The sequence below is a fragment of the Oncorhynchus gorbuscha genome, unplaced genomic scaffold, assembly GCF_021184085.1.
Source record: "Oncorhynchus gorbuscha isolate QuinsamMale2020 ecotype Even-year unplaced genomic scaffold, OgorEven_v1.0 Un_scaffold_1387, whole genome shotgun sequence".
Classification (NCBI taxonomy): domain Eukaryota; kingdom Metazoa; phylum Chordata; class Actinopteri; order Salmoniformes; family Salmonidae; genus Oncorhynchus; species Oncorhynchus gorbuscha.
Window position 1 is genome coordinate 57,501 of NW_025744660.1, and position 23,085 is coordinate 80,585.

The 23,085-nt window shown below is 40.1% G+C and overlaps 1 protein-coding gene across 1 annotated transcript in view; it reads left to right on the forward strand.

The window, feature by feature from the left end:
- The window catches only part of LOC124016985 (voltage-dependent T-type calcium channel subunit alpha-1I-like), a gene marked incomplete at its 5' end in the record, with an annotated part of 69,464 nt that extends 53,418 nt beyond the window's left edge, over window positions 1-16,046 (forward strand). The window contains 5 exons of the mRNA XM_046332315.1: window positions 5,680-5,832; window positions 10,685-10,819; window positions 12,152-12,347; window positions 12,835-13,160; window positions 15,414-16,046. Coding sequence (XP_046188271.1) covers window positions 5,680-5,832; window positions 10,685-10,819; window positions 12,152-12,347; window positions 12,835-13,160; window positions 15,414-16,046 — 1,443 coding nt within the window. The remainder of the gene's footprint in view (window positions 1-5,679; window positions 5,833-10,684; window positions 10,820-12,151; window positions 12,348-12,834; window positions 13,161-15,413) is intronic.
- Between the last annotated feature and the right edge of the window lie 7,039 nt (window positions 16,047-23,085).

Genomic DNA, 23,085 nt, shown 5'->3' on the forward strand with positions numbered 1-23,085 from the left:
AACCTAGTCTGGTAAACCTAGTCTGGTTAAACCTAGTCTGGTAAACCTAGTCTGGTTAAACCTAGTCTGGTAAACCTAGTCTGGTTAAACCTAGTCTGGTAAACCTAGTCTGGTAAACCTAGTCTGGTTAAACCTAGTCTGGTAAACCTAGTCTGGTAAACCTAGTCTGGTAAACCTAGTCTGGTTAAACCTAGTCTGTTAAACCTAGTCTGGTAAACCTAGTCTGGTAAACCTAGTCTGGTAAAACTGGTTAAACCTAGTCTGGTAAACCTAGTCTGGTAAACCTAGTCTGGTTAAACCTAGTCTGGTAAACCTAGTCTGGTAAACCTAGTCTGGTTAAACCTGGTCTGGTTAAACCTAGTCTGGTTAAACCTAGTCTGGTTAAACCTAGTCTGGTTAAACCTAGTCTGGTTAACCTAGTCTGGTTAAACCTAGTCTGGTAAACCTAGTCTGGTTAAACCTAGTCTGGTTAAACCTAGTCTGGTTAAACCTAGTCTGGTAAACATAGTCTGGTAAACCTAGTCTGGTTAAACCTGTCTGGTAAACCTAGTCTGGTTAAACCTGGTCTGGTAAACCTAGTCTGGTTAAACCTAGTCTGGTTAAACCTAAGCCTGGTTAAACCTAGTCTGGTTAAACCTAGTCTGGTTAACCTAGTCTGGTTAAACCTAGTCTGGGTTAAACCTAGTCTGGTAAACCTAGTCTGGTTAAACCTGGTCTGGTAAACCTAGTCTGGTTAAACCTAGTCTGGTTAAACCTAGTCTGGTTAACCTAGTCTGGTTAAACCTAGTCTGGTTAAACCTAGTCTGGTTAACCTAGTCTGGTAAACCTAGTCTGGTTAACCTAGTCTGGTTAAACCTAGTCTGGTTAAACCTAGTCTGGTTAACCTAGTCTGGTAAACCTAGTCTGGTAAACCTAGTCTGGTTAACCTAGTCTGGTAAACCTAGTCTGGATAAACCTAGTCTGGTTAACCTAGTCTGGTTAAACCTAGTCTGGTTAAACCTAGTCTGGTTAAACCTAGTCTGGTTAACCTAGTCTGGTTAAACCTAGTCTGGTTAACCTAGTCTGGTTAAACCTAGTCTGGTTAACCTAGTCTGGTTAAACCTAGTCTGGTTAAACCTAGTCTGGTTAAACCTAGTCTGGTTAAACCTAGTCTGGTTAAACCTAGTCTGGTTAAACCTAGTCTGGTTAAACCTAGTCTGGTAAACCTAGTCTGGTTAACCTAGTCTGGTTAAACCTAGTCTGGTTAACCTAGTCTGGTAAACCTAGTCTGGTAAACCTAGTCTGGTTAACCTAGTCAAAATGTTAATGTATTCTTATTTGTTTCAGATGTCAGAATTCATTATAGAATGGATCTTCATGTTTCTTACTGACGTTCACAAAAGTACCAAGTACAGTATGCACCTTGTGTGAGGAACGGCCCATAGCATCAGGAGCCTATCTCCTGTTTCTGTAGCATGAGGCAGCTTGATGTACAAGTACAGTATGCACCTCGTGTGAGGAACGGCCCATAGCATCAGGAGCCTATCTCCTGTTTCTGTAGCATGAGGCAGCTTGATGTACAAGTACACCCCCTGGATAGGACGCTCATCTACGTGTCTCAGGGACTTACTCCCAATCTATTTCCTTAATGCTGAGTGCCAAGGAGTATGCCTCGACCGCGGATCAAACTTCCATCCTTCCTATCTCCGGTTGCATACTCACTGTATTGTAGGTAAATGTATGAGTTGGCCTGTAATGAGTTGTACACAGTACCAGTCAAACGTTTGGACACACCTACTCATTCAAGCGTGTTTCTTTATTTTGACTATTTTCTACATTGTAGAATAATAGTGAAGACATTAAAACTATGAAATAACACATATGGAATCATGTAGTGTTAAACAAATAATATATAATATATAATAATAATAATATAAATATAATAACAAATCAAAATATATTTTATATTTGAGATTTTTCAAAGTAGCCAACCTTTTCCTTGATGACAGCTTTGCACCCTCTTGGCATTCTCTCTACCAGCTTCATGAGGTAGTCACCTGGAATGCATTTCAATTAACAGGTGTGCCTTGTTAATAGTTCATTTGTGGAATTTCTTTCCTTCGTAATGCATTTGAGCCAATCAGTTGTGTTGTCAAATCAAATGTTATTGGTCACATACACATGGTTAGCAGATGTTGTTGTGAGTGTAGTGAAATGATTATGCTTTTAGATCCGACAGTGCAGCAGTATCTAACAGATAACATTAACAATTCCACAACAAAACCTAATACACACAATCTAGTATGGAATGGAATGGGATGAGTGTCACGGTTTTCATATGGTGAAGGAGAGTCGGACCAAACTGCAGCGTGTCGATTGCGATCCATGTTTATTTAAACAACGTAACACGAATCAATACATGCACTACAAAACAAATAAACAAAAACCGAAAACAGCCTATACTTGTGTCAACTAACATCGAACAAGGACATCAAGACACTCAGGACAATCACCCACAATACAACCAAAGAATATGGCTGCCTAAATATGGTTCCCAATCAGAGACAACGATAAACACCTGCCTCTGATTGAGAACCACTTCAGACAGCCATAGACTCTCCTAGAACACCCCACTAAGCTACAATCCCACTAAGTTACACACCACATACAAAAACCCATGTCACACCCTGGCCTGACCAAATACATAAAGAAAAACACAAAATACTTCGACCAGGGCGTGACAATGAGAATATATACAATACCGTTCAAAGGTTTGGCGTCACTTAGAAATGTCCTTGTTTCTGAAAGAAAAGCACATTTTTTGTCCATTAAAATAACATCAAATTGATCCGAAATTCAGTGTAGACATTGTTAATGTTTTGTTGTAAATTACTATTGTAGCTGGAAACTGCAGATTTTTTATGGAATATCTACATAGGCGTACAGAGGCCCATTATCAGCAACCATCACTCCTGTGTTCCAATGACTGGTTGTGTTAGCTAATCCAAGTCTGTCATTTTAAAAGGCTAATTGATCATTAGAAAACCCTTTTGCAATCTGTTAGCACAACTGAAAATGGCTGTTCTGATTAAAGAAGCAATAAAACTGGCCTCCTTTAGACTAGTTGAGTATCTGGAGCGTCAGAATTTGTTGGTTTGATTACAAGCTCAAAATGGCAGAAACAATTAACTTTCTATTGAAACTCGTCAATCTATTCTTGTTCTGAGAAATGAAGGCTATTTCATGTGAGAAATTGCCAAGAAACTGAAGATCTCATACAACGCTGTGTACTACTCCCTTCACAGAACAGCGCAAACTGGCTCTAACCAGAATAGAAAGAGGAGTCAGGGTGGGGTTGAGGCCCAGGGTGTCAAGCTGTGACAAGGTAGGATGGTGTAGAGAAGATAGCCCTATTTGTGAAAAGACCAAGTCTATATTATGTCAAGAACAGCTCAAATAAGCAAAGAGAAACGACAGTCCATCATTACTTTAAGACATGAAGGTCAGTCAATCTGGAAAATGTCAAAAACTTTGAAAGTTTCTTCAAGTGCAGTAGAAGAAACCATCAAGCGCTTTGATGAACTGGCTCTCATGAGGACCGCCATAGAAAAGGAAGACCCAGAGTTACCTCTACTGCAGAGGATAAGTTCATTAGAGTTAACTGCATAAGAAATTGTAGGCCAAATAAATGCTTCACAGAGTTCAATTAATAACAGACACATTTCAACATAAACTGTTCAGAAGAGACTCCATGAATCAGGATTTCATAGTCAAATTGCATCAAAGATACCACTACTAAAGATACCACTACTAAAGATACCACTACTAAAGATACCACTACTAAAGATACCAATAAGAAGAAACTTGCTTGGGCCAAGAACCACGATCAATGGACATTAGACCAGTGGAAATCTGTCCTTTTGGTCTGATGAGTCCAAATGTTTGGTTCCAACTGCCTTGCTTTTGTGAGGTGCAGAGTAGGTGAACAGATGATCTCTGCATGTGTGGTTTCCACCATGAAGCATGGAGGAGGAGGTGTGATGGTGTGGGAGTGCTTTGTTGGTGACACTGTCAGTGATTTATTAGAATTTTCTTAACCAGCATGGCTACCACAGCATTCTGCAGCGATACGTCATCCCGTCTGGTTTGCGCTTAGTGGGACTATCATTTGTTTTTCAACAGGACAATGACCCAACACACCTCCAGGCTGTGTAAGGGCTATTTGTCCAAGAAGTGTAACGTTGTTCGTCTGTTGTTTGAAGAGAGTCAGACCGAAATGCAGCGTGTAGGTTACTCATGACTTTTAATGAAGATAATACGGTACATGAAATAACTGAAAATACAAAAACAACAAACGAGTGAAACTAATTACAGCCTATCTGGTGACTAACACAGAGACAGGTACAATCACCCACGAAATACAACGCGCACTCAGGCTACCTAAATACGGTTCCCAATCCGAGACAACGAGAATCAGCTGACTCCAATTAGGAATCGCCTCAGGCAGCCAAGCCTAACTAGACACAACCCTAATAATACACACTCCCAATTAATACAAACCCCAATACGAAATACAACATATAAACCCATGTCACACCCTGGCCTACCCAAACATATAACAAAAACACAAGATACAATGACCAAGGCGTGACAAGAAGGAGAGTGATAGTGTGCTGCATCAGATGACCTGGCCTCCACAATCACCCGACCTCAACCCAACTGAGATGGTTTGGGCTGAGTTGGACTGCAGAGTGAAGGAAAAGCATCCAAGAAGTGCTCAGTATATGTGGGAACTCCTTCAAGACTGTTGGAAAAGCATTCTAGGTGAAGCTGGTTGAGAGAATGCCAAGAGTTTGCAAAGCTGTCATCGAGGCAAAAGGTGGCTACATTGAAGAATCTCAAATATAAAATATACTTTTTGTAACACTTTTTGGGTTACTACATGATTCCATATGTTATATTTTATAGTTTTGTTGTCTTCACTATTATTCTACAATGTAGAAAATAGTAAAAATAAAGAAAAACCCTTGAATGAGTAGGTGTGTCCAAACTTTTGACTGGTACTGGGTATATCCTCTGTGTGTCTCCAGGAAAGTCAGTGGGCAGTGTTTAATGTATATATCCTCTGTGTGTCTCCAGGAAAGTCAGTGGACAGTGTTTAATGTATATATCCTCTGTGTGTCTCCAGGAGAGTCAGTGGACAGTGTTTAATGTATATATCCTCTGTGTGTCTCCAGGAGACAGTGTTTAATGTATATATCCTCTGTGTGTCTCCAGGAGACAGTGTTTAATGTATATATCCTCTGTGTGTCTCCAGGAGACAGTGTTTAATGTATATATCCTCTGTGTGTCTCCAGGAGAGTCAGTGGACAGTGTTTAATGTATATATCCTCTGTGTGTCTCCAGGAGAGTCAGTGGACAGTGTTTAATGTATATATCCTCTGTGTGTCTCCAGGAGAGTCAGTGGACAGTGTTTAATGTATATATCCTCTGTGTGTCTCCAGGAGAGTCAGTGGACAGTGTTTAATGTATATATCCTCTGTGTGTCTCCAGGAGAGTCAGTGGACAGTGTTTAATGTATATATCCTCTGTGTGTCTCCAGGAGAGTCAGTGGACAGTGTTTAATGTATATATCCTCTGTGTGTCTCCAGGAGAGTCAGTGGACAGTGTTTAATGTATATATCCTCTGTGTGTCTCCAGGAGAGTCAGTGGTTGGACAGTGTATCTCTGCTGATAAAGGACTCATTTGAAGGAGAGATGCTGATGATTGACAACCTCTCTGGATCTGTCTTCCATCACTACTCCTCTACCTCTTCTCCTGTCTGGAAGGACTACAAGGTGAATCTGCAAGAGGTACACATGCACACACATACACACACAATATGAATGCATAAACACACACAGGTGCTCACAAACATGCACACGCACACTTACAGTACACATATCACACACACACACACAATACATCGATATGGGATTAACATCTCATGTCAATCATCCTGCTGTATAACTCAAAGGAAGCTATAGTGGTAGCTGTCAATCAAACAGACTGAGAAAACAGTGCTTTCCCTCCATACCTTACATGAATGTTCTTCTGAATGATGACACACACTTAAATACAAACGTTTAATGTGTGTGTGTATGATGCACTTTGTGTGTGTATATTTGTGTGTGTGTGTGTGTGTGTGTTGTTTGTGTGTATGTCATCTCTTTATGTTAATGTAACCTGCATGGTAGTTTGTTAAATCACAAATAGAAAGAAATGCCCATGTCAAGGATGTACCATTCCCTGGAGAATCCAGTTCTGTTGGTTCAGTATGAGAACATCTCATCTACATATCTGTTGTTGGCCAATCACATTCAACCTCCCTCTAACCTTGTTGCTATTCTCTCAACAAAATAATTTAATTCAGGACTATGTTGAGTTGACTTTCAAATACGGATGACATGCATGCACACACACACACACACACACACACACACACACACACACACACACACACACACACACACACACACACACACACACACACACACACACACACACACACACACACACACACACACACACACACACACACACACACACACACACACACATTCCCTATCTATCCATCATATTGTTATTGTGCTGCTATCTTCATATGCATTATGAAGTGTGTGTGTGTGTGTGTATGCGCGTGTGCGTGTGCGTGTGTGTGTGTGTGTGTGTGTGTGTGTGTGTGTGTGTGTGTGTGTGTGTGTGTGTGTGTGTGTGTGTGTGTGTGTGTGTGTGTGTGTGTGTGTGTGTGTGTGTGTGTGTGTGTGTGTGTGTGTGTGTGTGTGTGTGTGTGTGTGTGTGTGTGTGTGTGTGCATCGCTACCAGACGTAACCTTTGGGAATAATGTGATGATGCACATTCGCTGCTGCATTTGATCTTTCTGGAGTTACCATGGGGAACACTGGAGAATGCATGTATTTTATTCATTCTGTACATTTCTATACATTTCTATATAAACTCAGCAAAGTAAGAAACGTCCTCGCACTTTCAACTACGTTTATTTTCAGTAAACTTAACATGTGTAAATATTTGTATGAACATAACAAGATTCAACAACTGAGACATGAACTGAACAAGTTCCACAGACATTATTATTATGGTCCTTCTGTAGCTCAGTTGGTAGAGCATGGCGCTTGTAACGCCAGGGTAGTGGGTTCGATCCCCGGGACCACCCATACGTAGAATGTATGCACACATGACTGTAAGTCGCTTTGGATAAAAGCGTCTGCTAAATGGCATATATTATTATTATTATTATTATTATTATTATTATATATATATTATATTATTATTATTATTATTATTATTATATATTATTATATATTATTATTATTATTATTATTATATATTATTATTATTATTATTATTATATATTATTATTATTATTATTATATATTATTATTATTATATATTATTATTATTATTATTATTATTATTATTATTATTATTATTATTATTATTATTATTATTATTATTATATATATATTATATTATTATTATTATATATTATTATTATTATTATTATTATTATTATTATTATTATATATTATTATTATTATTATTATATATTATTATTATTATTATTATTATATTATTATTATATTATTATTATTATATTATTATTATTATTATTATTATATTATTATTATTATTATTATTATTATATTATTATTATTATTATTATTATATTATTATTATTATTTTATTATTATTATTATTATATTATTATTATTATTATTATATTATTATTATTATTATATATATATTATATTATTATTATTATATATTATTATTATTATTATTATTATTATATATATATTATATTATTATTATTATATATTATTATATTATTATTATTATATATTATTATTATTATTATTATTATATATTATTATTATTATTATTATATATTATTATTATTATTATATTATTATTATATTATTATTATTATATTATTATTATTATTATTATTATATTATTATTATTATTATTATTATATTATTATTATATTATTATTATTATTATTATTATATTATTATTATTATTATTATATTATTATTATTATTATTATTATTATTATTATTATTATTATTATTATTATTATTATTATTATTATATTATTATTATTATTATTATTATTATTATATTATTATTATTATTATTATTATTATATTATTATTATTATATATATTATTATTATATTATTATTATTATATTATTATTATTATTATATTATTATTATTATTATTATTATTATTATTATTATTATTATTATTATTATTATATTATTATTATTATTATTATTATTATTATTATATATTATTATTATTATATTATTATTATTATTATTATTATTATATTATTATTATATTATATTATTATTATTATTATTATTATTATATTATTATTATTATTATACATGTGACTAACAGAAATTGAATAATGTGTCCCTGAACAAAGGAGGGGGGGGGGTCAAAATCAAAAGTAACAGTCAGTATCTGGTGTGGCCACCAGCTCCTTCTCATGGACTGCACCAGATTAGCCAATCCTTGCTGTCCTTGATGTTACCCCGCTCTTCCACCAAGGCACCTGCAAGTTTCCGGACATTTCTGGGGGGAATGGCCCTAGCCCTCACCCTCCGATCCCAGACGTGCTCAATGGGATTGAGATCCGTGCTCTCCTTTGGTCATGACAGAACACTGAAATTCCTGTCTTGCACGAAATCACACACAGAACAAGCAGTATGGCTGGTGGCATTGTCATGCTGGAGGGTCATGTCAGGATGAGCCTGCAGGAAGGGTACCACATGAGGGAGGAGGATGTCTTGCAGGAGGATGAGATTGCCTGCAATGAGAAAAGCTCAGTCCGATGATGCTGTGACACACCGCCTCAGACCATGACGGACCCTCCACCTCCAAATCAATCCCGCTCCAGAGTACAGGCCTCGGTGTAACGCTCATTCCTTCAACGATAAATGTGAATCCGACCATCACCCCTGGTGAGACAAAACCGCGCCTCGTCAGTGAAGAGCACTTTTTGCCAGTCCTGCCTGGTCCAGCAACGGTGGGTTTGTGCCCATAGGCGACGTTGTTGCTGGGGGTGATGTCTGGTGAAGACCTGCCTTTACAAAAGGCCTATAAGCCCTCAGTCCAGCCTCTCTCTGCCTATTGTGGACAGTCTGAGCACTGATGAAGGGATTGTATTTTCCTGGTGTAACCCGGGCAGTTGTTGTTGCCATCATGTACCTGTCCCGCAGGTGTGATGTTCGGATGTACCAATCCTGTGCAGGTGTTGTTACACGTGGTCTGCCACTGCGAGGAGGATCCGCTGTCCGTCCTGTCTCCCTGTAGTGCTTAGGTGTCTCACAGTACGGACATTGCAGCTTTTTGCCCTGGCCACATCTGCAGTCCTCATGCCTCCTTGCAGCATGCCTAAGGCATGTTCACGCAGATGAGCAGGGACTCTGGGCATCTATCTTTTGGTGTTTTTCAGAGTCAGTAGAAAGGCCTCTTTAGTGTCCTAAGTTATCATAACTGTGACCTTAAGTGCCTACCATCTGTAAGCAGTTAGTGTATTAACGACCGTTCCACAGGTGCATGTTCATTCATTGTTTATGGTTCATTGAACAAGCATGGGAAACAGTGTTTAAACCCTTTACAATGAAGATCTGTGAAGTTATTTGGATTTTTACGAATTATCTTTGAAGACAGGGTTCTGAAAATGTATGTTTCTTTTTTTGCTGAGTCTACATGTGTAAGTAATATAAGTAATATGTGGTTTTCATGACTGTGGGCCTGAAACACATCACGTGTCAGTAATGATGGTGGGATGACTGGGATGTCAATGTTTGATGGTTTATCAGTGTGGAGTGTGTGGGGGGGGGGATACTTTACATACTATGCTAGATGTAGTGCAGTACACACAAAGAGAACAGTAGTGAGAGGTCTCACCTTAACCCGACATCATCTGTCCATCCATCTCTCTCTCACTCTCTCCATCTGTCACCCTCTCTTCATTGTTTTTATTTTCTCTCTCTTCACTTCTCTCTCTCTCCCTTTCTCCCATCCCTCCCTCTTTTTCATTATACTGATGGGCTCAGACCAGCTGACAGGGAGATTCCTCAGAGTCGGTCTAATGGTCCAGATATAACCCATACTGCCATATTACCATACCAACCTGTCACTACCACCTCCATGACTGTCAGCCAATCAGCCACTCAACTTTTTGACACAGTCCACCTAGAGAGCAGGCTGTCAATTACTTACATCACTGTGGGAGTTACAACTTTAGTCCGTTATAACTTTAGTCAGTTACTACTTTAGTCCGTTACAACTTTAGTCCGTTATAACTTTAGTCAGTTACTACTTTAGTCAGTTATAACTTTAGTCAGTTACAACTTTAGTCTGTTACAACTTTAGTCTGTTACAACTTTAGTCAGTCACTGGATACAGGGCAACACATTTGAACTGTATGAGTCTTTATGACAGCTTATAGCAAAGTGTTATTGTGCACTGTATATGCATTATTTGTCACTTTAAATGCGCTTAAATTTAATCATAATATTTTTACCAAAAAGAAAATGTTTCTCACACTTTTCACATACGAAATCGGGTGTATTGAATAACATAGTGTGCTCTGTTGGAATTCTGTGTGTTTATATCGCAGATCCGATTGGCTGAGGTGGAGCAGGCGTCTCTGATGTCAGAGCAGTTGTCTGACAAGTCATCATCACTGGCCCTTCCTGATGATCTTAGTCTGGACGACCACAGTGACTACCAGCTCCTGGTCAGGGACGGCAAGGTGGGGCGTGCACACGCACAGACTTACTCTCATTGACACAAAACATGTGCACACACTGAGAAACTATATACTTTTTGTTTTTGCATAATTCAACTGCTTACACACATGAACACATTCTATCACACACTGCATCCCACTGCATTAACTGCTTGATTAGCGAATCAATGCTCCCGTGTGTGTTTCACCATGTGCCGTAGGCAGGCTAGGGCGACGGGTCTGTGTTTGTTGGTGTCTGTGTGCCTGTGTGTGTGCGCGTATGTGTGTGTGTGCGTGCATGTAAGCAAGACCGTGATGTGTGTGTGTGCATGCGTGCGTGTGCGTTCGTGTGTGTGTGAGCATGATTGTGATGTGTGTGTGTGTGTGTGTGTGTGTGTGTGTGTGTGTGTGTGTGTGTGTGTGTGTGTGTGTGTGTGTGTGTGTGTGTGTGTGTGTGTGTGTGTGTGTGTGTGTGTGTGTGTGTGTGTGTGTGTGTGTGTGTGTGTGTGTGTGTGTGTGTGTGTGTGTGTGTGTGTGTGTGTGTGTGTGTGTGTGTCATCATCCCGTCTCCTCTAAGCTGTTTCATCTGGTTTACCTTATTGCTTTTCTCTATTGAAACTAATTTGATATCCAATCTAAAACGAGGCACTGTGGAGCTTGCAATTACTTTAGTTTGGAAGAATATATTACTAATCAACAGATGTATTGACTGAAGAGAGATGAAGTATCAAATAGTAGGACATTTTAAAATGTATAAAATTCTCTAAATTGGAAAAATATCCCATGGTGGTTTTTATTAAAATTATATTTCATTGGTATCAATATTTCATTTGGTAATTTCTTTTCACAATTAACACTATTTCCTTTTAGACATTTGCTTTACCACAGACAACGCTTTTGTTGTTGTTATTGTTGTTGTTGTTGCTGATGTTGGCTAGTTAGCTAGTGTGCCCGGCTAACCCTTAATGAATGGTGCTATCAGCTAACAAAATGGTAGTCTTTCCAAATATTAACAACAAGAACAAGCATTCAAGTACAACCACCTTTGGCTCTAAGTTATGCCTATTTCAATGCTAATATGCTAGTGTGGTAGTTGAACTCTTTTAACATGCTACACCAGGGGTAGCCTCATTTGGTTAATACACTTCAAATGCTAATAGATGTTAGCTGCCCGGAGATAGAATGTTACATGGTCATTCACTCGAGATAGGGCTAGCCCTTATAGCCATAGCAACAGATGCTTATTGATTTCTAATAATGCTAGCAGTAGTACCTGGAACTTTACAGATGATATGTGAGTGTTAATTGAAGTCATCCTGATATACTCCCCCTCCCCCCATCTCTTTCTCTCTATAGGAGGAGAGAGGGAGCAGTGACTCCCACAGTTCTGAGGAATTGAGGGGGATTCAGGCTGGGTGTGGAGGGCGTTGGGGGCACGGAGGTTCTCGACCCCACAGCAGAGGCCCTGAAGATGGGGTAGGATTCCTGCTAGAGGTGGGTGCCCAGCCCCAGTTCCAGAGCCAGTCTCTCCAGTTCCTCCACCACAACAGAGGTAACCTTGTTCTCCTTTTTCTTCCCATCTCATTAGAACTTGTGAAATCTGATGGATATGTGTGCATACATTACCAGTTGACATTTTCATCTTGTGGTTTATGCTCTTGGTATTTATTTAACTGACTGTGTTTAGTGATGATCACATGACTTTGCAATGACATTGAAATGATCATTTCATTCAGAAGGTTTTCCTTCCCATCTCTCATGCTCAGATGTGTGAGAGAGAAAATTACGTTTTTCTCCGTATTCACACAGTTGATTACACCGACATCCCAATGTTAATTAACTAAAAGACAGATGGGCAGGCATACACAAAGACATTGATTAACGACATTCAATGACATGCCTATCCTTCCTCTCACCATAACATTAGCGTTATACAGCTGGATGGATGACTGGATGGATGGATAAATGGATAGATAACCCATGCTCATTCTACATGCAACATTTATATCTTTCTATAGATAATAACTGTATGTCAACAGATGGTGATGGCCATCACAGTGACCAGGTTGGCAGTGTCGGATGTAGAGGTTCCTCCTCTCCTCTCTTCCATCTCCCTGTGGAGTTCTTTCACCCCGCCACAGCCACAGCGGTCCCCCCACCCATCCACAGGACGGGGGTAGACCCAGGGGGGAGAGAGGCATCCAGGCTGCCATCCCCAGCCTCCTGGTCCTCTTTGCGCTCCCCAGGGGCCAATAGCAGTGTCCTAGACTCCCCAGGGGCCACCAGCAGAGTCCTAGACTCACAAGGGGCCAAAAGCAGGGTCCTAGACTCCTCAGGGGCCAACAGTAGGGTCCTAGTTTCCCAGGTAAGAGGTTATGGGGTCATATTGGTAGAGGGAGTATTCATGTAGTGAAATGTACACTGGGTGTACAAAATATTAAGAACACCTTCCTCATATTGAGTTTCACCCCCAGGTGTGTCAGGTTGGCTGTATGTCCTTTGGGTGGTGGACCATTCTTGATACACACAAATCAAATCAAAATTGTATTGGTCACATACACATGGTTAGCAGATGTTATTGGTCACATACACATGGTTAGCAGATGTTATTGGTCACATACACATGGTTAGCAGATCAACTAGAAATGCCTTGGAGATGGACCGTATATTCAGGTGTGTGCTATCATGTAGTGTCGTATATGGACTTCAGTGTAACAGCCATGGGTGTTATAATGGTAGAATAAGTCATGGATTGACTTTATGGGGTGAAATACCCATCAGATTCAGTTGTTTTCCACTCATTGGTAAGGGCTACACTCCACTAGAGTTAAGGTCAATGGGGATGATTGCTATAAGAGATGACATATACAATATACTGTAGCTGCTTTTATATTCTAAGAGGGGGAAGTATCCAGCAGCCATTTTGTTCCAGAAAGCTCACTGTGGTTGAGACAGTTATTAAGGAAGAAAACACAATAAATGGGCATATCTGTAAGGAGTCAGTGCATCAAAGTTGAATTATACATCTTCCTATTCAGACCTTTATATCTTCCTATTCAGACCTTTATATCTTCCTATTTAGACCTTTATATCTTCCTATTTAGACCTTTATATCTTCCTATTCAGACCTTTATATCTCAGACCTTTATATCTTCCTATTCAGACCTTTATATCTCAGACCTTTATATCTTCCTATTCAGACCTTAATATCTTCCTATTCAGACCTTTATATCTTCTTATTCAGTCCTTTATATCTTCCTATTTAGACCTTTATATCTTCCTATTCAGACCTTTATATCTCAGACCTTTATATCTTCCTATTTAGACTTTTATATCTTCCTATTCAGACCTTTATATCTCAGACCTTTATATCTTTGTTATGCAGGTGAATGAGGACCCAAAAGCGACTTGGCGAAAACAGAGTCTTTAATCCAGTAAAGTAAATCTACAATCATAAAGCATAATTCCACTCGTAATGACGAGAACAGACTGGAGACTCGATCATGAACAGCAGGTTGCCTCGGGAAGGCACTTGAACGTAGCAGACTCAGACACCTGCTCACCACGCAGCATCTGAGGGAAACACGACACGACAGGGCGATTCACAGACACAGCACGGTGAACAATAGACAAGGATCCGACAGGGCAGAAACGGAAAACAAGGGGAGAAATAGGGACTCTAATCAGGGAAAAAGATAGGGAACAGGTGTGGGAAGACTAAATGATTGATTAGGGGAATAGGAACAGCTGGGAGCAGGAACGGAACGATAGAGAGAAGAGAGAGAGGAAGGGAGAGAGAAAAAGGGGAACGAACCTAAAAAGACCAGCAGGGGGAAAACGAACAGAGGGAAAAGCAAAATGACAAGACAATATAAGACAGAACATGACAATCTTCCTATTCAGACCTTTATATCTTCTTATTCAGACCTTTATATCTTCCTATTTAGACCTTTATATCTTCCTATTCAGACCTTTATATCTCAGACCTTTATATCTTCCTATTCAGACCTTTATATCTCAGACCTTTATATCTTCCTATTCAGACCTTTATATCTTCCTATTCAGACCTTTATATCTTCCTATTCAGACCTTTATATCTCAGACCTTTATATCTTCCTATTCAGACCTTTATATCTTCCCATTTAGACTTTAGTGCACAGTGTTTTTCATGTAAATGGTATTCTATGGTGCTAAGTGTGCATTTTCTGTTCATGGCACACAAAAAACAAGCAATATTCTTCTTCCGCTTCAGAGGTAACCATAGCAACAGCATGTAACTGACCTTTTCAGTATCAATTTGTTTTGTTTATGTCATTTCCAGAGTGCTTTGTTAGATTCTATTCCAGTACATTTCTGCAGCACTACACTAATTAGCGAGGTCATCCCTTCTCTACTTGACTCTCTGTTTTCTTGGTTCTTGTGCTTAAATACTTCATCCCGCTCTCATTCACTTTTTTTCTCTCTCTTTCTTTCTCACTGTCTCTCTCTCTGTTTCTTTCACTCTCTCTCTCTCTCTCTCTCTCTCTCTCTCTCTCTCTCTCTCTCTGCTTGCTTACTGCACTCTCTTCTTTCCCCCTTGCTATCCCTCCACCCCGCCACCCCCTCTATCCTTCCTCAGCACCCGTCCCACAGTGACTCGTCCCTGGCCACAGGCAGCTCCGAGGGAAGCCTCCAGACCACCCTGGAGGAAGGTCTCAGCTTTAGCGTCTCCCCCCCTCGAGGAGACCTGGGACTCTCCCTGGCCCTGCCTCTCCTCTGCCCTCTCCCCCTCCCTCACCTCGACGAAACACGACAAACCCCCAGATCGCTGGGTCACCCCTCAATGAGAGGCCGCAGTACAGCATTCAACCTCCAAGCCACTAGAGGGCACCAGAGGAGCCAGAGCAGCTGTGGCAGCAGCACCAGTCCAGGCTGCCCAAGGCAAGACTCTATGGACCCTTCAGATGACGATTGTGGGATAGGGATGGGAGGCGAAGGATCCAGTCAGGCTTTTAACAGCGAACGTTTATCAGAGACACTTAGTAGTTTGTCTCTGACATCACTGCTGTCACCTAGCTGCCTGGCACCCCCTCTGGTGAAAAAATGTAATAGCACTGGGAGTTTGGACCAGGCAAATCTTTCTGTTAGGAGTAAAGATGGACAACAGTACTATGAGATAGATGCTCATGGGTACCTCACCAACCCTTGGACTGAGAAGAGGGGTGGACAGGAAGGGAGATGGGGTTTGGAGTTAAAGGTACGAGCCAGATGATGGATGCCGGCTCAAGGAAAAACAGATGAAACTTTTTCTATCGGTTGGAACTTTTTTCTTCTCCAGAGGTGTTTGATTGATATCTGTTCAATGAACTCGTCTCCTCCCTCTTTCTCTCTCTCTTTTTCATCAGTGAGATGGCCATGTTCTCTTCTTTCCATGACGATTGGGTGAAAATTGAAGCTAAGGAATACATTTTGTGGAGGATTACAATGACTTCTGGGTAATGGAGTTTAATTAAGGCATCTCATTTTCTGAGACATGTGGATATTCTTAGAGGTGACTACAGCAATGACAGGACCCTTGAAAAACATGCTAATTCTTGCCTTGCATGGAGCATAGTCGCCCTCATCCATACACCCAAAGAAAAGCAAAAACAAGTACCAGAATGTGAATTTCGTTTGAGCATTGTCGGAACAATGATGAAACTCCAAACATTGATGAAACTCCAAAAGAAAACAATTGCCTAACAGGGCTAGCTTAGCTTAGCGGCTAATGCTAACGCTCCTGTGATTGACAACAGGGCTAGCATAGCCCAGTGGCTAATGGTAGTCTAATGGTTTTGTCCTCTTGAAAAAGACAATGTTCATTATTAAGATAAGCAGATTGTAGAGTCCTTTCGATGAGACTTTGTACAGAGTTGTTTTTTTAAATTCACATCTATAAGGTAGCATTGATTACCAACTTTTTCTTTTAGCTTAACATTTGATAGGTGAAAGAAAATCAAGGTTGCATATTTGATGGGTTTTCTAGTTATAAAACATATTGGGATCTGTATGAATGCAGATGTGTCCCTCTGTGTGTGTTAGGGTGAGATATAAAGGCTAATCTAGAAATACTAGAATTAGCAAAAGGGCACCTTTTGAATGGAAAAAGAATCAATATGTGAGAGCTATAGTGAAGAGACATGGGGGAGTGAATGAGAACATATGCCGTACCATAGAGGAATAGGCCATGTTCTCATGAATCACCCATGAACCAAGGGCTTCAGAGAAGATGCTCTCCTCTCCCTACTGGATAGATGCACCATATCCAATGAGAGATCGAGATCGGATGCCATCTTGGTTGGTGAAACACAAAGTAAAACAAAGTCCCGGTCAGGTTCACAAAATGGAGTTCTTGTCTCTTGTCCCCCTCCCTGTTGACATTTGTGCAGCGTTGTGTACCGACGTTTTGAAGGAAAATTGTATACCTCAGGTGGATTACAGAAAACACTGCAGTGGATCTATAAAATATTTTTTCCAACGCTCACACTCAGATGGTCACATAAATACACAAGCGCACCCACACCACAACCACAAAGATGTCAAAGATGTCCGCAGTATGTTTTGGTTTTTCTTGAAGACAGGAAGAGATCAGAGAGGAAGAAATCTCTCACTCGATCGCACGTCATCCAACTTATCCTCCTTTCATTCTTTCTCATTATCCGTTAGAATTAAAGGGGCACTCCACTGTTTTCTAAGCTCATATTCAATATCTCCATGTGGACACCGGCATGTTGCAGGAAGGACAGTAAGAATATCAGGTCAAATAAGTAGCGAAGTGCCACTTTAAAATACCCAGTTGGAAAAGGCATTTTATTTCACATATTATCCCCCTGAGTATGTGATATGCAATATGTGAAGCATACAGATATATATGACACAGGTATTGGTAGGAGATAGGCAAGAGGGTTCAAATATATCGCTGTTATGTATTACAGTCAAATGTCAATAGGCTCAATGAGATTCAAAGGTCATTGAATTATGATGTGTTAGAATGTGTATTCCCAGATGGTAGGATCAGGATGTCTTTTGTTCTTGTCTTTTCCCCCGCCTGCTAAGTTGCATGCTGTTATTCTTTTGTGAAATGTCATTTTAGAGTCATAAAAGTGGATTAGCTTCTCAACCTCGGCGGATTCTTGATTCTTTAACATGGCGACTCGTCTCATTTACAGGACGCGTCATTGTTCATTTGAATGTCGGACCCTTTTCATCTTCCCATGTTAACCTTTGACCCTTTTCATCTTCCCATGTTAACCTTTGAACCTTTTCATCTTCCCATGGTAACCGTTTAACCTTTTCATCTTCCCATGTTAACCGTTTAACCTTTTCATCTTCCCATGTTAACCCGTTGACCCTTTTCATCTTCCCATGTTAACCCTTGAACCTTTTCATCTTCCCATGTTAACCCTTGAACCTTTTCATCTTCCCATGTTAACCCTTGAACCTTTTCATCTTCCCATGTTAACCCTTTAACCTTTTCATCTTCCCATGTTAACCCTTTAACCTTTTCATCTTCCCATGTTAACCGTTTAACCTTTTCATCTTCCGATGTTAACCCGTTGACCCTTTTCTTGAAGCAGCCAAAGTCTCATCCTCTCCCAAATGTTCATTGATTACGTTACTGATTTGTTGTAGTAGCAGCTGTGTGGGAACCCTAGCAATTTATAGCTCCGTTTCAATGCATAATTCCTAGTGATGACTTATTGAAAGGTAGACTCTTGCACAGGGGATGTTGTATGTTTTGATTGTAAGGACGAAGTGCAGGTTTGTTAGTGCTGCCTACACGTGTATGTCATTTTGAGAGTAGATTTGTAAGGATAGAATATCACAATTAGAAAAGAATACAAACTAACCTGTGTATTAATGCATATTCATCCATGTCAATGTTGAAACTCTAAATCTGGTGTTCTTCTTCTCTCTCGCTAAACATAACGGGCTCCAAACTACTCCAACTATTCAAATAGCCTTCTTCATTTACCTTGGGCATTCCTCTTGATTGTTCTAGCTCAACAAACAGACAGGCCAAGTCAGAGACATGAGCTAAAAGATAATCAAATCAAATAAAAACTTCAGTGTCTCTTAGGACCCTGACCAATGTGTGTATGTGGAAACAAGGATAATATCTTTGACAAATATTTGAAATGAGAAACCGTGGGTTTGGCACTTGTAGTTGGCTTCAGATTTAATCACTTGGTCCACACAAATATAAATGTCATATTGGTTACTTTACAAAACAGCAGATTTGTCTTTGCCAGGTTTTTAAAGCCCCTTAACGTTCCATGATGCAAACACCATGTTAAAATACAAACTTCACGAGACTACATATGTTCAAACATATTTTGTTCACAGATATTTCAAAAGATTTGAGGCCAGAAGAAATGTTGTTTACTACAAAAGGCTACTATTCAACCAACCGGGTGTTTAGTAAGCCTTTGATACAGAATCTGAAATGAACACATCTCTTATCTCATCAGATTAGATGCTGTTCAGTCTCACAGAGATATATCAGATGGCAGTTTATCTTCTCTTTTCATTTTCCCCCTCTTTTCTTTGTTTTTCATGTCCTGCTGTCTTCAGAGCCGTGTCTCACTGTTTAGTGTCTTAAATGATGAACCGTAGCATCACAGTCTTCCTCACACAGCTTCCAACACTAGAGAGTGTTTGACATCTATCAGTATCAAAGAGAAGCGTATCACTCTTAGCAGCAGGTGTGTTTGTCTACTTAATATATAATAATAATATATGCCATTTAGCAGACGCTTTTATCCAAAGCGACTTACAGTCATGTGTGCATACATTCTACGTATGGGTGGTCCCGGGGATCGAACCCACTACCCTGGCGTTACAAGCGCCATGCTCTACCAACTGAGCTACAGAAGGACCATGAAGGACCAGGACCATACTTGAATGAGTGTGTATGTTTGTCTACTTGAATGAGTTTTTGTGTTTGTCTACTTGAATGAGTGTGTGTGTTTCATCTACTTGAATGAGTGTGTGTGTTTGTCTGCTTGAATGAGTGTGTGTGTTTGTGAATACTCGTCCCTCTGCCCGAAATATGACCTACTACACCATTGTAGGAAACGGCTGCAATTGAAGAAAAAAATTGATGTATGAAAGTCATTGATCCTAGTCACAATCTTTCCTGTGGGTTTCTTGGTATTCAGCAGCAACATGCACATGATCAGCTAGCCAAGCCTTCATTCAAACACTATTAAGTGCAAAGAACACTAGCTTTCTGTGACTGGGTCTCGACCTCTAAGTTTGAAAGGGTTTTTAACATCAATCTATGGTAGGGTTGCAAATGGCCCTTTATTCCCTATAATACCCTGAGGTTAAAAGTAGTGCACTATATTGGGAAAAGGGGGCTATTTGGGACAAGTCTGTAACACTTGTACACCTGGGGTTTTACCTCCCTTGGAGAGAACCCGACTGATCGAAAAACACATGCACGCACACACAAGCACGCACGCATGCACATGGACACGCACACATACAGACACACACACACACAGCTTGATACGCTGGTACACCTGCGGCTCCCTCCTGCCCCCTGGAGAGAACCTGTCTGATCAAAAGACTGCTTACGTGAACAGGCATTTAACCACCAACACCAACACACAGCTGTCCACAGCAATCTACAAGCCCTTGATGTACTGTACTCACATTCTATTGAATTAGATGAAGACAGAGAGACAGAGAGAGAAGCACAAAGGTTACTAGGTGTGTTTGATCAGACTAACACAAGAGAAGGAAGAATAGGAATGAATAGGGATGAATGAGAGTGAAAGGATGGTGATGGTAATAGGTGTGTAGTGTGTATACACACACACACACACACACACACACACACACACACACACACACACACACACACACACACACACACACACACACACACACACACACACACACACACACACACACACACACACACACACACACACACACACACACCTTCGCTGGCATGACCCCAGCCTTAGCTTGTTAGATGTTGGCCAGCTGTGGAGAGGGTGGATGTTGCATTGTGTTCTGGGTGCGTATGGACATCTGGGATACATGGAGGGAGGGAGCAAGGGAGGAGAGAGGTAGCGAGCGCGCGACAGAGGGATGTGGAAGAGAGGGAGGGATGGTCCTTTAAAGTTGTCACCCTCAGGATACACAGGTTCTCTCTTCTCTCACATCTCAGAACAGTTGATGTGATGGAATAGATATGCAGTTGAACACTGTTCAAAGTGCCATCACCTCAGAGTAAAAAGAGGGATGGAGAGAAAGAGAGGGGGGGGGCAGTACATGTGATGTGTGAATTCATGCTGTCATTGCTGTGTGTGTAACTCAGTTGTAGGACCCTTCGGTAGCAACGCAGCATATGGAGGTGTCTATTCACCTGCCATTTGAACACACGCAGTGACAAGACCACCCGCGGGGTCCTAATGTGTCAACAGTAATTAGGCATCGTTCAAGTCAACGTCCCCATCTCCCTACACTGTTAGTGCTGCTCTGTAAACTAGCGTGTCTTGATTGATTTAGCTTGACAGGTAGCTTAGAGGTGATGTGATCTTCGTCTGACTGACAGATTGAGCCGTCACATTGACTTAATTGAACACTAACTAAGATGGTAGACGCCTGTTATAGACTACACCTGTCCCATTGGTTATAATGGAGTTCAGACGACTTTACACCATGTGATACAATAGGCTGATTGGTCTTCTCAAACCAATGGGAATATATCACTGATTTACAAAAACACTTGCAAATATTCCAGTTTGCACCTTTACGTGATTGTCTTCATATTGTGTTCCGTTGAATGAAACCTTCTGGGTGGTTTTAAATGATCATGTATACAAGGTGGGATGAATCTATTCACATCCAAAAGCACTTTTCATAACAAAGTGGGAAATGAGAAATAAAAATCAAATGGATCATTACGAACTGTAGAGAACGCCTTCACGTGGAAACATCATGTGATTTAATAAATGGTTCATGTTTTGTTCCAGGGGAATGTGGATTATACGTACATGCACACACACTAAAACCAAGTGGATTATACGTACATGCACACACACTAAGACCAAACTTAAGAGCTTTACTACTTGGTTGCATTCTTTACAGAAATAAGATAAGAACTCTCCCAATTTAATTGGAATTCCTCTAAAAAAAGATATATTGCAATGCAACACTAGTGTGTTTTAGAAACTGGTGGGCTCAGATAGCCAATTAATCACTGAAGCGGCTACATGTGTTTTGCTGTCACAGAGTCTTTGTTTAATGGAGGTGAATGACAACGAAGAGCCTGTAGATGAAGACATGCAATTACCAGCCTATTTCCTTATCTAGGCTTAGGGTTTATGACCATATAAGGACCATATTCAGTCACATAAAGTACTGTACATGAATAGTGCAAGGAGTTAATGAGTACAGTCTATGTGTGTGCGTGTGTGCGTGTGTGCGTGTGTGTGTGTGTGTGCTTTTCATTAGCCTAATAGGCAGTCAAATTGGTATTACTACAGCCCAATAAGATACTTGATATCCCCTCCTCTATTTCAATTACTGAAACCACAGTGAAGAGAAATATAATGGAAAGCAAATTATTGTCATTGTTGATGAGGTTTCCTCTCTCATCTGGTCTGTGTGTGGTGTCAGTGTGTGTCTGATTGAGGTTGAAGGGGGACGTGCTGTATGTGTGTGTGTGTGTGCATCCGTGTGTGTGCGCAACTACAAGTATGTGCGTGTGTGTGTGTGTGTGTGTGTGTGTGTGTGTGTGTGTGTGTGTGTGTGTGTGTGTGTGTGTGTGTGTGTGTGTGTGTGTGTGTGTGTGTGTGTGTGTGTGTGTGTGTGTGTGTGTGTGTGTGTGTGTGTGTGTGTGCGCTCGTGTGTCACCATCATGATCTATCTGTGCTCGCTCTTACAGGACAAACACATCAATCACAACAGTGGCCATTTTGTTCTGAATAAGAAAAGGGGTCAGTAGGCTAGCTCAGGCTAACTCAGGAATCTCCATGTATTTACATAGTGCTGGTACTGTACAACCAATATTATCTTGAGAAACCCATTCATTTATTTATGTTCAACCAGCAACTAACTCTCTTACTCTCAAACAGACAGATCCCACTCATTCCAAAACCATTTCCCATGTCTCATTTTCTCAGATCACATTGTCTCCTTCCCTCTCCTCTCTCTGTCACTCTGTCCTCTCCCTCTTTAGCGCAGCAATCAGACTCTCGTAAGGGAAGGAGACATTTTCATGACAATGTGATCTGTAAAGCTCAAAGAGGGTA